This window comes from Salmo salar, chromosome 10 (assembly GCF_965601325.2).
Source record: "Salmo salar chromosome 10, fSalSal1, whole genome shotgun sequence".
In the NCBI taxonomy this organism is placed as follows: Eukaryota; Metazoa; Chordata; class Actinopteri; order Salmoniformes; family Salmonidae; genus Salmo; species Salmo salar.
In genome coordinates, this window is record NC_138300.1 from 65,545,741 (window position 1) to 65,560,007 (window position 14,267).

At 41.9% G+C, this 14,267-nt stretch overlaps 1 protein-coding gene across 2 annotated transcripts; it reads right to left on the minus strand.

Annotated features, from left to right (window-relative positions):
* Window positions 1–10,048: 10,048 nt before the first annotated feature.
* On the minus strand, window positions 10,049–12,067 carry cdkn1cb (cyclin dependent kinase inhibitor 1Cb). Of its 2 annotated transcripts, none has more exons than XM_014123835.3 (3): window positions 11,365–12,067; window positions 11,080–11,197; window positions 10,049–10,620 (listed from the first exon to the last, which is right to left on the minus strand). In XM_014123835.3, the coding sequence occupies exons 1-2, from the start codon at window positions 11,891–11,893 to the stop codon at window positions 11,082–11,084; spliced, it is 645 nt and encodes a 214-aa protein (XP_013979310.1). In that variant the 5' UTR covers window positions 11,894–12,067; the 3' UTR covers window positions 10,049–10,620; window positions 11,080–11,081. The 2 variants fall into 2 exon arrangements, with proteins under 2 accessions (XP_013979310.1, XP_013979309.1); XM_014123834.3 differs by having other exon boundaries at window positions 10,049–10,670.
* Window positions 12,068–14,267: the final 2,200 nt, after the last annotated feature.

A 14,267-nucleotide genomic window follows, 5' to 3' on the forward strand; every position in this document is an offset into this window, starting at 1 on the left:
AATGATGCAGTGAAGTTGTCCTGTCCCTTTAGCAGAAAAACACCCCCAAAGCAAAATGTTTCCACCTCCATGTTTGACGGTGGAGATGGTGTTCTTGGGGTCATAGGCAGCATTCCTCCTCCTCCAACCACGGCGAGTTGAGTTGATGACAAAGAGCTCCATTTTGGTCTCATCTGACCACAACACTTTCACCAGTTGTCCTCTGAATCATTCAGATGTTCATTGGCAAACTTCAGACGGGCATGTATATGTATTCTTGAGCAGGGGGACCTTGCGGGCGCTGCAGGATTTCAGTCCTTCACGGCGTAGTGTGTTACCAATTGTTTTCTTGGTGACTATGGTCCCAGCTGCCTTGAGGTCATTGACAAGATCCTCCCATGTAGTTCTGGGCTGATTCCTCACCGTTCTCATGATCATTGCAACTCCACGAGGTGAGATCTTGCATGGAGCCCCAGGCCGAGGGATATAGACAGTTCTTTTGTGTTTCTTCCATTTGCGAATAATCGCACCAAATGTTGTCACCTTCTCACCAAGCTGCTTGGCGATGGTCTTGTAGCCCATTCCAGCCTTGTGTAGGTCTACAATCTTGTCCCTGACATCCTTGGAGAGCTCTTTGGTCTTGGCCATGGTGGAGAGTTTGGAATCTGATTGATTGATTGCTTCTGTGGACAGGTGTCTTTTATACAGGTAACAAGCTGTGGTTAGGAGCACTCCCTTTAAGAGTGTGCTCCTGATCTCAGCTCATTACCTGTATAAAAGACACCTGGGAGCCAGAAATCTTTCTGATTGAGAGGGGGTCAAATACTTATTTCCTTCATTAAAATGCAAATCATTTTATAACATTTTTAACATGCGTTTTTCTGGATTTTTTTGTTGTTATTCTGTCTCTCACTGTTCAAATAAACCTAACATTAAAATTATAGACTGATCATTTCTTTGTCAGTGGGCAAACATACAAAATCAGCAGGGGATCAAATACTTTTTTCCCCCACTGTACATCGCTGTCGAGACACCAAATTCTGAATCCTCTACGCAGCAGTGCTGAAGATCACTAGTTCCTCCAGCGAGCAGAAGACATTCGTGGACCCAACCAGGGCCAAAGAATACATTGTCGCGCACCTACATCCACAGGAGGACAGGGGCATACAGCATACGATAATTCCGATCTCACTCTGGACAAGTGACATGTTTGGCCATATTTGTCCTGTAGGGATGGAAGTGCAGTGGTGTAGGGCCTGGCATAATTTATACCGGCTTTGGCAAGTTTGTGTGCACCTGGGAACTGGAGATGATCCAAGAGGACCTCGTATTTTTATTATTCAGTGAGGTGAGGATGATTGTTCAGGAGACTGTCCAAAGACATCTTGAGAATTACAAAATCACTCACACTTCCACTTCTGAAGGTTGGCAATGATGGCTTTGGTATCCCATGGGCTGATGCTATAAAAAGGGCTAACACATTGGCAGCTGTTGGTATATTAACAGGGGGTACATGGTATGCTCCAGTTATGGAATTTGCAAACATATACCAAGGATGGGCACCACGGTTATGGAGATAGCATAGCTTGACCAGGGGCTAGCAGTTAAAGGAGAGCTAGCACAGTTGACCTGGAGCTAGCGGTTGAGAAGCTAGCATGGATTGAACAGGGGCTAGCAGAGGTTGGAAAGGGGCTTACATAACATAGACAGGGGCTAGCAGAAGTTGAGGGGAAGCTAGCTCATTGTCAACTGTAGGTTGAGGAGCTAGCATAGGGGCCAGCAGAGTTTGGAGAGGGGCTAACATAGCATATCAGGGGCAAGCAGAGGTTGCAGCTGGGGTAGCATAGCATGGCCAGGGGCTAGCAGCGGTTGGGGGGAATCTAGCTCATTGTCAACTGGAGCTATTATAAGTTGGGGAGCTAGCGTAGAATGGCCAAGGGCTAGCAGTGGTTGGAGAAGGGCTAGCATAGCATGGCTACTGGCTAGCAGAGGTTAAGGATGAGTTAGCCTAGCATCTTGAGCAGGAGCTAGTGGGGGGGTTAGTGAGGGCCTAGCTGGAGAGCTAGATTTATATGTGGACAGTCTAGGAGTGGCTGCTTCACCCTCCAAGAGGTTCTGTTGAATGGAGCTGCAACAAGCTCAGCTGACGAGAGGTCAAGTTCTGCTTGGCGGAGGTTTAGTCAAGGTTTATTCTCCTAGCAATTCCTTCTCTCTCCCTTGTTGCTCTTTTCTTTACCCTTTAAGCTGCTTTGGCTTAAGCATCCATCTGAAGGCATTGTGCATCCTCCTCCTCCATTTGTATTTTCAGATCCTCAACTTTATCTGTCCTTTGTTTCTACGCTACAATACTGGTTTGTAGGTCACTCTGGGAGAATGTCTACCGTTCTGTCACTGAGGTCTGCTCTGCGAAGTTGCACTTGAAGTCCTAGGTCTTTTTTCAATTAGATTTGCTCAACTCCTGCGTCCTCGCTCATCCGTCCTCTCTCTAATAGAGGAGAGGGTGTGAGGAGAGTGAACGTGGACGAAAATGCGCTTGTGTTAAATAAGAAGCTATCTTTCCACTCGCGCATCGTCAGACAAATTACGTTTAGAGGGGTGGATCCCAAAATAAATGTGAAAAGTGACCAAAACAAATGAAGTTAGTTGTGCAAGACATTTTATAGACAAAAGGATAAGTAGCATATTGTTTTTAAATGTGTGCATGCTTTTCTCCTCCGACAATACAACATCTCATTCAAAGGGGATGTGGCAGATATCAAAACTCTTCTGTGGTAGGATAGATTTGTGCTTCCTTGCCAAAAGGACTCTATCAAGGAGGGGAATACAGTTTTCCATTTGCCTACTAACGAATTAACAGACTCCCCAAACATTCAACCACTTATCGGTTTCCGGGTCATGTAAGAGAGAGGAATGGAGAGAGGATGGAGGACTGACTTTTGCCCAAACGATAAAAGACCATTGTCACAGTTGACTTTTTACTTGTTGCACTGTAGGTTTGTTCAGTATGGGATTCTGATGTCCTATCCCATAGCAGTCAGGGGGGGGGGGGGGGGGGGGGGGGGCTCTATCCCTCTTAGGATGAGCCACCTGCTGTTGGAGTCCCCCATGTGCTAGGTGAGACAAGCTGGCAGGAGGGAGGGGGTTAACTTTGCATAATGGTGTACTGACAAAGGAAAGGCCATGCCCATTCAGCCATGTCCATGGTACTTTGAAGCACATTACTGGGTTCTGAACACCTGATGTCCATAGGTCACTGTATGATTGCTCACTCTATACTGCCTGCAGAACCATTTGAAGGAGAAGTTTGCAGTTCAAATAGAGTTACACAATTCACACAGGAGTCAGGAGTTTCAGAGGAACCAATCATTTATTTTGCCGAATTTAGTTCAGCCATGGTTCCTAAAGGGAGTGAAAAAGGACAGTAAATGATATGTTCTCGGCAATATTCAAACATTGAATTTATAAACATTATAACAATAAACAAATATGCATTAATAATATAACAAATTCTCTAACACCATAGTCCCCACGAAGCTCATCACAAAGCTAAGGACCCTGGGACTAAACACCTCCCTCTCCAACTCAATCCTGGACTTCCTGACGAGCTGCCCCCAGGTGGTAAGGGCAGGCAACAACACGTCTGCCACGCTGATCCTCAACACTGGGGCCCCTCAGGGGTGTGTACTTATTCCCTTCCTGTACTCCCCATGACTGCGTGGACAAACACGACTCCAACACCATCATTAAGTTTGCTGACGATACAACAGTGGTAGGCCTGACCACCGACAACAATGAGACAGCCTATTGGGAGGAGGTCATAGACCTGGCAGTGTGGTGCCAGGACAACAACCTCTCCCTCAATGTGAGCAAGACAAAGGAGCTGATCGTGGACTACAGGAAAAGGCAGGCCGAACAGGCCCCCATTAACATCGACGGGGCAGTAGTGGAGCGGGTCAAGAGTTTCAAGCTCCTTGGTGTCCACATCACCAACGAACTAACATGGTCCAAACACACCAAGACAGTTGTGAAGAAGGCACGATAACACCATTTCCCCCTCAGGAGACTGAAAATATTTGGCATGGGTCCCCAGATCCTCAAAAAGTTCTACAGCTGCACCATCAAGAGCATCCTGACCGGTTGCATCACCGCCTGGTATGGCAACTGCTCGGCATCTGACCGTAAGACGCTACAGAGGGTCGTGCGTACGAACCAGTACATCACTGGGGTCAAGCTTACTGCTATCCAGGACCTATCTAATAGGCACTGTCAGAGGAAAGACCAAAAAATTGTCAGAGACTCTAGTCACCCAAGTCATAGACTGTTCTCTCTTCTACCGCGCAGCAAGCGGTACCGGGGCGCCAAGTCTAGGACCAAAAGGCTCCTTAACAGCTTCTACCCCCAAGCCATAAGACTTCTGAACAATTAATCAAATGGCCACAGGACACTGCTGCTACTCGCTGTTTATTATCTATGCATAGTCACTTCACCCCTACCTACATGTACATATTACCTCGACTAACCTGTACCCCCTGTATATAGCCTCGTTATTGTTATTTTATTCTGTTACTTTTTATAATTTTTTACTTTAGTTTATTTGGTAAATATGTTCTTAAGTCTTCTTTAACTGCACTTTTGGTTAAGGGCTTGTAAGTAAGCATTTCACGATAAGGTCTACACTTGTTGTATTCGGCGCAAGTGTTAAATAAAGTTTGATTTGAAATAAATCAAATACATGAAAGGAGAATTGCTCATTAATACAAACCATGAACATCTCAACAGCTTTACCAAATGAAAATACATATTAAAGCCACTAAATACAGGCTGCAAGGTCCAACAGGGCCGACTTTACATGCAGACACCAAACAACAAAAATGACTGGATCATAAACAACTACCTGGCTAATGCAAACTATGCAGGACAAAACAGCGGTAAAAACTACATAATACATTGAAATAAAAGGCAGAAATTAAAAGGGATTTCTCACAATAATCAAAGACGCATGGAAGAAAAGGAAACTCAACCAAACAATTGGCGAAATCAGGAAGTACAAAGCAAAATTTGATACATGCGTTTTTATAGGGAGCTGAGGCCGCGCCCGTATTCTGAATGGACAGCGCCTTAGCTGTATCTCCACTCATGAGACAGATACAGCCGAGCTTCGTGGTGCTGAAACGGACAGCGCCTCTGCTCAGTTGGCAATAGATATTTCCTGCAGAAACCGTAGAGAAAGCGAGATACACCACTCCCTAATTTTTTCTGTTCGGGGTGGGGCCACTCTGGTCTACTTAATGCCCCAGCTCCGCAGAGGGGGTGACCCAGGGGAGACATCTCACTGGCAAAAAAAATTATATGCGGGGTGGGGCGAGCGGGAGGGGACAATAACTAGACCAGCTGTTCCCTCTCTTGCATAAGTATGCTAGATATTATGAAGCAACTGTGAGCTCACAAGGGTAAAGGCATGCTCACGCAGGAAAGGTATGCTCACGTGAGAGAGGAAAAGCCCATTACACAGACAGGAACCTTGACAAGTTTTTTCAAGAGTAAACGGCCTGAGTAAACTCATATTTTATTGACTATCTGTGTTACCAGTTTGAGGAAATTTTGACATGTTATAGGCACAATTCAATACATTTACAGACACGTTTCTTACCTTTTACATGAGTCTACAGCAGAGTCTGGCACACAGGGGGAAAACTGGGTCAAAAATTCAGCCCTGGCATTTCAGCCACACCAGCCCACATCGCACATCACCATCACCACGTTACTTACACACACAGGCAGTAATGCTACTGACACCTAACATATGCAGTACACTACAACACTTATCAACTTTTACTGTACCAGTGACCAGTGAAACATAGTCCTCCTTTTTAAACCAGCTCTTTTTAACCAGCTCATGTTTAGGATGAATACAACATGTAAAAACACCACTGGAGACACAAATCACCACTATAACTGTGCCTCTGTTGCCTCCATGTTGTGCAATCTGTCTCTGCATCTTGTCTGTCTGTCTGTCTGTCTGTCTGTCTGTCTGTCTGTCTGTCTGTCTGTCTGTCTGTCTGTCTGTCTGTCTGTCTGTCTGTCTGTCTGTCACTAAGTGTTAATTGCTATTAAATATAGAGCTAACATATTAAGGAACTGGCAGTACATCTGTGTCTCTCTGTTTCCTTCTTAATTCCACTACACCCACCTCTGATCTCTCTGCTAAGCCTGTCATCTTTTCACACAGCACTGGTACCATACTACCATGTGACCACACTGCCTGTGCTGGACTGCCTGTGCTGGGACCAGCAACATCCTAGTTGTGAATGAATAAACACGTTTATTAGATAAAGAATAATAATGACTGAAAAAATGCCTAATAGATGAGCATTGGCTCATAATACATTATGAAAGCCTAACTACTTATATTGCTAGCTGGATGCAGGAGATTTCCAGCAGTGTGCTTCGTTTGACATTGCCGCCTATGCGTATCTTTCTGCCAAGAAGTGACAGGCCTTTCAGCGATGGAAATAGGCGGGACTTTCCAGGTGGCTATCTAATGTAATTTGACACCAGAGTCACTCCTTACTACAGCTCATAAACTAAGACCCATTCGCTGGCTGAAGAGATTGAGATTCAGAAGAAATGTTGTTAAAACAATTAAAATACATAGTCAGTCCCCAAATTCACCTTTAACAGAGGATCATTTAGCAATTATATGCATTAATTTAGTGTTTCATTGTAATACATGAAGACTTATATTTAATAAAAATCAGTAGCACTGTATTTAATGTGTTATAAAAGCCAATCTAACAACTTTTTATTGCCAGTGTTCCCCCGAATCCCCCTAGCTTAATTAAGCCTAAGTGTTAATTAGCCTACTATTTCATACGACATACAGCCAAAATATGAACTGGCAGCAGTAGGCTAAATCTGTGTCAGTGTGTGTGTCTTTCTCTGTTTTCTCGCTACCTCGACTGCACTGTCTTCTGCAGCAGCAGCTGATCTGTCGGTGCCGAGCATCATTTCTCAGCACAGACACAGTCACAGCACTCGGACCAGCAGAAACAGAACTTTTAGAAGTTGGTTAATTTCACACAAAATTTGCAGCTTTGGCCTCAAGAGCTTTTTTTTTGGTTTCTCAAAATTTTTCTGCACCATCTTACTGTTTTTTATGATCCATCATAGCAAGTCTCTTTGGTAATGTGCGCTTGACTTTGAATGTGAACTCAGCTCAGCCAGTCAGAAAACTGGGCCGGCCCATCTGATCAGGCAAATGTGCAAAGACTATTCGGTTTCGGTTTCAAGTGTTTTACATGTACAATTTATATTATTTCTATAATTTTTACTATTTTACGAGGAAACAACATTCATATTTTAGGTTCAACAACTCTTTCCAAATAGACACAATCAAAAAATGCTCATAGACTGAGAAAACCACACACTCCCTTATCCAATCTTGACTTAATCAAGAGCAAAATATTATCTGACTTTAAACACGCATATGCAGGGGCATCATGCACCCCAAAGTATGTGAACCCATAGTTTTTAAACAGGACAAATCTGAGGGGGCACATGCCCCTATGCCCCCTATGGACATGACGCCTCTGACTCATATGTTTAATTCAGATGGGCCGATCACATTTCACTCTTTGGAAATAGTTCAAATGAATGGAAATATTAGCCTGTGGAGCGCTTATGATATCTGCTGCATTCATCATATCATCCATAGAATAGATAAATACATTAATTTGTTTTGCATCTATAATATTGCAAGTGAGATGTTTAAGTATAATTGGGTTATGTGTCTGCAGCTAAGCTATTCTTCGACAAGACTAGACTTCTATTATTTTATCATAAAATGTTGTCTAGTGGGCCTAATAAAAAGTTATGGACAGCGTATAATAAATTATATTTGACCACATTTTGTTAACAATTTACTGAACATATTAGGGCTGAGTTTCGTTTTCTGGTGATTTGTTGAGACCATTTTGGTAATATCTTTCAAAATTTGGCAAATGTGGAATGCCAATGTTCATTTTGAAACTTGTAGACCTATCTGTAATTTTATTTTTCAAAATCTCCTCATTAGTTTTATTTCGAAATGTGAAGAATATGTTTTATTTCACATTGGAAAGCAATAGGCCTATGACCCAAACTCCTAATAAGAAATGTAGGCCTATACACATCATCAGTAGGCCATCAATAATTCATAGTGTATTTTCATGAACTAAAGAAAAATGGTTGTTATCGCCAATTTCCATTAGTGTTATGGTGTTTTAATTGTATTTAGGCATAAGTAAGTAGATGGAATATACGTGGGAATATATATTAACATAGAAAATATGTGCTGAATCATGTGGTGAATCATATTTTAAATCATTTAAAATAAAAAATAATAACACTTTCAAGGAAGAAAAAAAAGAACATAGGCCAAATTCAAATTGTTCAAATTCAAATGCTGACACGAAAGAAAGATGACCCCTAAAACTCTCGAGGAATTAGGCCTAAAAGTCTTTAACATGGAAGGGACTTCATTACAGTTAAGCTACACGTGAACATATGTCATCTTAAACATATAAAGTATGGAGAACTTAACAGTTTGTTGAACAATCCTGATACTCCCTGTGGACATATGGGCTATAATTAGCTGGATATCGCCATAGTTTAATTATATCTTTTTTTCAGCCGTTCATATCAATAGAGGAGGCAAACAACGTTTCTTTTGTTCTCCAATGCAGGACATTATGTGGCTGAATTAATGGGTCTTGGCTATGTCTACATGGATTTGCCATATGGCAACAAAAAGGAAAGAATGGAGATGGGAAGCTCTTTGTGTTGGAAATGAGAACAAGGCCGTCAGAGGTACGCGTGTATGCGTGGAGCTGGCAAAGTCATTCTCGCCATCAAAAGTCTTCCAATTCCTCAAAATGTAGACATTATAAAGCATAAACATGTTATATTAATTGGTTAAGCCACAGATAGGGGCATTTGTCAGCGTTATGAAGGGGGCATAGGCCTATACATTTAGCAAAGTCCTATAGCGCATGAGCATGCTGAGTGCGTGGTTTGCTTTCTTTCAATTAAGGGTAAACTTGCAAGTATGACCAACTGAATGGTTCCTTTCAATGGACAAGGACAATTACAAAGACTAGTCGTTTTTTTTTTATTTGGGCAGGTGGCCTCCACGGCCGAAGTGGTGTGGCGCGGTGTTTCCACGGAGTAAACAGTGTGGGTGAGAGGTTCTTTAGACGAGTTGTTGAGTGCGGGTGAATGTGGGGGTGTCCGTGTGGACAATACGGGGTTCCAAAGGCAGCTGCTGCCTTTCTTTAGAAGGGCGAAAGGGCCTTTAAATCCCAGACTATATCCCGCAGCTGCCAATGGCTGCACGTTTAAATGCGCCATCATGCAATTCAACTAAGCTTATACTTTTTTTCCAAAGCCTACAAGCAATATTGGCACACAGAGATAGACTACCGGTATCAAATAAATAGAACTTCAAAATGTATGGTGATTGTAGCCTATAATCTCTTGAAAATTTAGGCTCACATTGTCTTTCATATTTCTTTTTAGGCCTATCATTTCATAAAAAAAGCAAGGATAACTTTTTTTGCATCCAGCAAAAACCTTAAGCTGACCTTGAATTATGTTTTTTCGCAAGGGAAGTTTAGGTTTTGTGGGGCTGACATTGGTGAACCGACAAGACATTATATAATGTAAAAATGTATATTTTTAGGTAAAATGTAATTGTTTTGTCTAGGCCTATGCTTGCTTCATCTAATGGCTATAATTCTCTTGCCATATGAGTTTGTAATTAGAAATTGCTAATTATTTTCATCACAGGGAAAGGGGTAGGCTATTTGATGGCAAAACAGAGCAGGCGGTGCAAATTTTTCTTGTGCTGGTGCCATGACGGGGGAAAACAGATGTTGGCTTAGCTATGAAGTGACGTAGGCTTTGGTGTCTATACTGCTGTAAGCTTTTGTTACTACTTTACACGTTAGCTAATTCACACTATTCTTACACACTATAAAACTGACCCTTCCTGCAAACAAACATTCGGAAAAGATACAAACATTAACAAATGTTTAAATTTCAATGACAATATTTTATTTGCATCTTTTGCAAAACAGAAAATGAGGGCAATGATATAGAAAACGGCTCAGAAACACGATGAAATCTACGTTTCAAGTGCACTATAAAAGCTACATGATTGCAAAACATCACAATAAAACTTTGTAAATAAAAAATGTGCCCTTTGACTAAATCAAAACGGCATTTGCAAATGTAGGCCTAAAGTAACAAATAAATTATAAGTTAGAATAGTCTTAAATTGCCTATTTACACAACCCAGAAATATTTAACAGAAATAAACATTTATAATGTCTTTATAAAGCTGTACACTTTTGGCCAGTGTAGACAATTTAAAGTAATTTAGGATTGCACAGTTGTTAAACATTTAACACTGTCAAGTGGCTGTATGCAAAGCAACCATGAATGCTACATTTTGTCTGAGTCCTTATGCGAATTCTCTCTCCCGACCGTTCAATCCTGAGAGTCCACGGACTGTAGGCTACGGTCCATATAGGTCCACACTGAGACGCACCAAGCCGATGGACAGTCGATCAGGCGGGTTCTCCATCCCTTGTTTTCTGTCTCCTTCAAATCGGACGGTAGGAGAAACGATTATCACAAAATAGTGCTAACGCCTGGAAAGGAAATAAAAATACATTAGTGTTCGTTGACTAAAATAAAATAATTTTACAGATATGAAAGACAAAAATCATGAGTATGGTCTCGAAATAAAATCAGAGTTGTAGCCTAACCCCAGCAGGCGTCACCATTTGCACGAGCCTTTCCCGCCACAGTGACAGACTCCCCTCCCCCAACCACACATTACTCCACTACGAGCGCTCACTCATGTTCAGCTCCCTCAATCACTGCAAGTGTGTAACACTATTTTCATTTCGCATTACTGGCGAATGCTTATCGTCAACAAAAGAACCCCATATAAAAGCAATTACACACAAGTAACTATGTTGTCCGGTATTAGTAAACGCACGGCCTATGTCTAAATGCCATACTGCCCATTTCTCTTGAACTAGAAACCATACAGACCTTCAACGAATTCTCTTGCGTGGAGTTTGTTCTACAGGAATGGGAGACGAAGGATGCTGGCAAGTGCTTTCACTCAGCTTCGTCTCGGCCGTCGTCCTTTTACGTTTCACGTAGAAGTCTGGAAAGAAAAGTAACATTTAAAAACCAGGAATTCACGCCATGGCCCCAGGTAGCCAAATATTAACTACCTGACAGCATGAAAATGACTACATCACTAGATGAAATATCTCGACAATCACCATCAAAGCTTAAAACACAATAGGCTTACAGGTGAGCGATATTTACCTGTAATATGTGCCGTGGTCGTTGTATCAGCAGTAGCCGTTCTTTTGCTTCGAACACACGGGACTGGTTTTCGGGTAGGCTTCCCTGAGTTCTGCTTCATTGCCCAGTTCTCCTGGTTGACTTCGGTGGGACAGGGAGTGCTACTTTCAGAGTTGGTCAAACGGTCCTCGCAAAGAGGCGATACATCCAGTGGGATAAAGTCCACGCATTGCTTCAGATTGACTGGTGTTACAATCCTGTTCCTCCCGACCTGTACAGAGTCCTGGTAGAAGACTGGAGTCGTATCTACCGGGGTTTCCTCCCACTCGTAGTCCCCAGACAGTGGCACGTCGGCGTCGAAATTAAAGTTCCATCTGCGCTGGTCCCTCTCAGAAATCTCCCACATCTTGGATTTCATCTCCCGGTTCAGTTCGTCGTGATCCACCGGTCCAAAAAGGTTACGGCAGACGCCTGTGCGTGCGTGGAGAGGAAAGGTCCTCCGTGCGACCAACCTCTCCAGGGCGCTGCTTGATAGCTGGACGTTGGACATTGTCTTACCAAAGTCCAACCCAAAAATCCACAAAAAAATAAACAAAATGCTTTATGGATAAATGCCTGGATTTAAAGTGTAGCAAAATATTTTCGTTTCTGTAGAGTTGTGCCACACGGTTCTGTTTAAATGTACCCGAGTAGAGCGCCACACCGTATTTAAAGTCCCAAACAGTTGTAGGTTCATGTAGCCGGATCGCTCGACCATCCCATTGGTTCGTTTACGTACAACCCTTTAAAAAAAAAAATGCCTCCATACCCCATTTCCATTGGCTGGGACGAAGATTTGAACGGGGGCCATCTAGAGCTTAGCTTTTGATTTGTGCCTGTGGTGTCAGTATTGGCAGTGAGTGAAATGCCTTTCGAAAGTCGATGGGAAACTGTTGTTGCTGCCTAAAGATTGCTTACTATGTATTTTTCCTTTCCTCCAATCCCCAGCCCTTACTGCTTCTCCCTCACCAGCTGCACAGCCACGTCCCGCAGGAGAGATCGAATAACTTCTTCACAAACCAAAGAGTAGAGGTTGGCAGTGCAGAAGTCTACCACATATTATTGCTGTTTAGGAAAAAATGTATCCGCTTCTAATAGTCCAATAGCCTATTGTAAGACCACCATTTAAATTATTGTAAGATTTCAGATGTTTCATTGCTGCTCCGATGTAAAGAACCCAACCCATGTAAACAGCAAACACCCACCATTTAAAAATCGAATAGCCTACCTGTCTCGTTTACAAGTGAAATCTCAAATTTGGTGAAATATTAGTTCTACAAGTGAAACATCAAATCTCATCCTAATACTCAACTAAGTATGTGATGTGAAGTTAATGAAGTGAACAGTCGGCTAGACAGGGCCAGACTACTGCATTTGGGACCCCTGGCACCGACCTTTTTGGGGGGGATTTATACTTTTTGTGGTGGAAATCAGCTAATTTACTGCATTACAATACATTTTGCCATGGTGCAGAGAGAAAAATTGTAGTTTTATAATGCTATTCTACACATTTTGATTTGAGGCTAAGATATATCTTTTTAGTTTTAAAGCTAATTTCCTGTAATTCTACACTTTTTGACATGAGGCAGAGAATAAAATGTGCTGTTTTATAGCTCATTTAATGTTTTTGTTCAAAAACAAAAAGTTGAATTTTTTAAGATTTTTTTTTGCAATTCTACACATTTTGCTAACGTATGCTATCTGTATAAAAATATATATATTTTTGTTGTTGTTGGGTTGGAGGCCCCCTGTAGGTCGGGAGCCCTGGAGCACGTGCCCTGCCTCCCCGTTCGGTAATCCGGCCCTGAGGCTAGATGCAAAGCAACCATATTAAAAATATAATTCTTGCATTTGATTGACAAGACTTACTCTTTATTTTTTATATTTTAAATGTTTTTGTCAACATTTATTATAATTGTCATGATTAGCCTATTGCTGTTCTTAATGCTATCATTTGTAAACTGCTTTTGAAACCATATTTTTTATCAGGTAATATCTAAGTTGTTGCATTGGTCTGTTGTTGCTCATTGAATTCACAATACCGACATTCCCAAGTTAGGTTACTGATATATTTGTGCAGCAGAACCCATACTCTTCTAGCAATAACATTAATAATCTACTAAGAAACCAGAGACCAGATGGAAACGCCTAACGTTGCAGTATGAAGGGCGACAGCGACCTCCTTTGGCTTACACACTAGTGGTTTATGTTGGATTGGGTTTGTTAAAGCCTAGGGTGTCACTTTTATTTACTATGCGGTAGCGCCCTCTCATGGTTCTCAAATTGTAATTTCTATCAAAATAAGCTTCACAACAGCACCAATTCTAAATGCAGATTATTTTATTCAGTGCAAACTTAATTCTGTGGCAGTACTGGTTCATTGCAAGTAGACTAAACTGTTAAAGTTGCAGACATTTCTGAAGTATTTAGGCTACTGCTTGAGTGGCAGTGAGTGAATTAATTAATGTGATGTCATGATTATAATGATGATGACTTGATTACATTAATAAATTAACTCATGATAGTGTTTGATGTTTTCTCAGAAATTAATCAAGCAATTGATCAACCAAGAAAATAGAAAATAGGTTGATTAATGGTTTGTATTTGGTTTTATTCTTTATGACCTACTCTTTCTGGTAAGGAATAGTGTTGTTGTCAGACCATTTTCCCTGAAGTGGAAACCTTTCCCAAATCCGACAGACAGATACACACACACACACACACACACACACACACACACACACACACACACACACACATGCACACACACCCTTGACCCTCCCTGTGTGTGTGTCTCTGGCCCGTTGTCTGGAACTGCAGCAGTGGGTGACGTAACTGGCTTCTTTTGTGGCCCCAGGACCTGCTCTTCAGGACCCTTGGGGCAG

Coding starts and splice junctions, on each gene's coding strand:
- cdkn1cb (XM_014123835.3), bottom strand. CDS start 11,893: ATGTCCAACGTCCAGCTATCAAGCAGCGCCCTGGAGAGGTTGGTCGCA. Junction 11,198..11,364: donor GACCACGGCACATATTACAG/GTAAATATCGCT, acceptor TTTTCTTTCCAG/ACTTCTACGTGAAACGTAAA.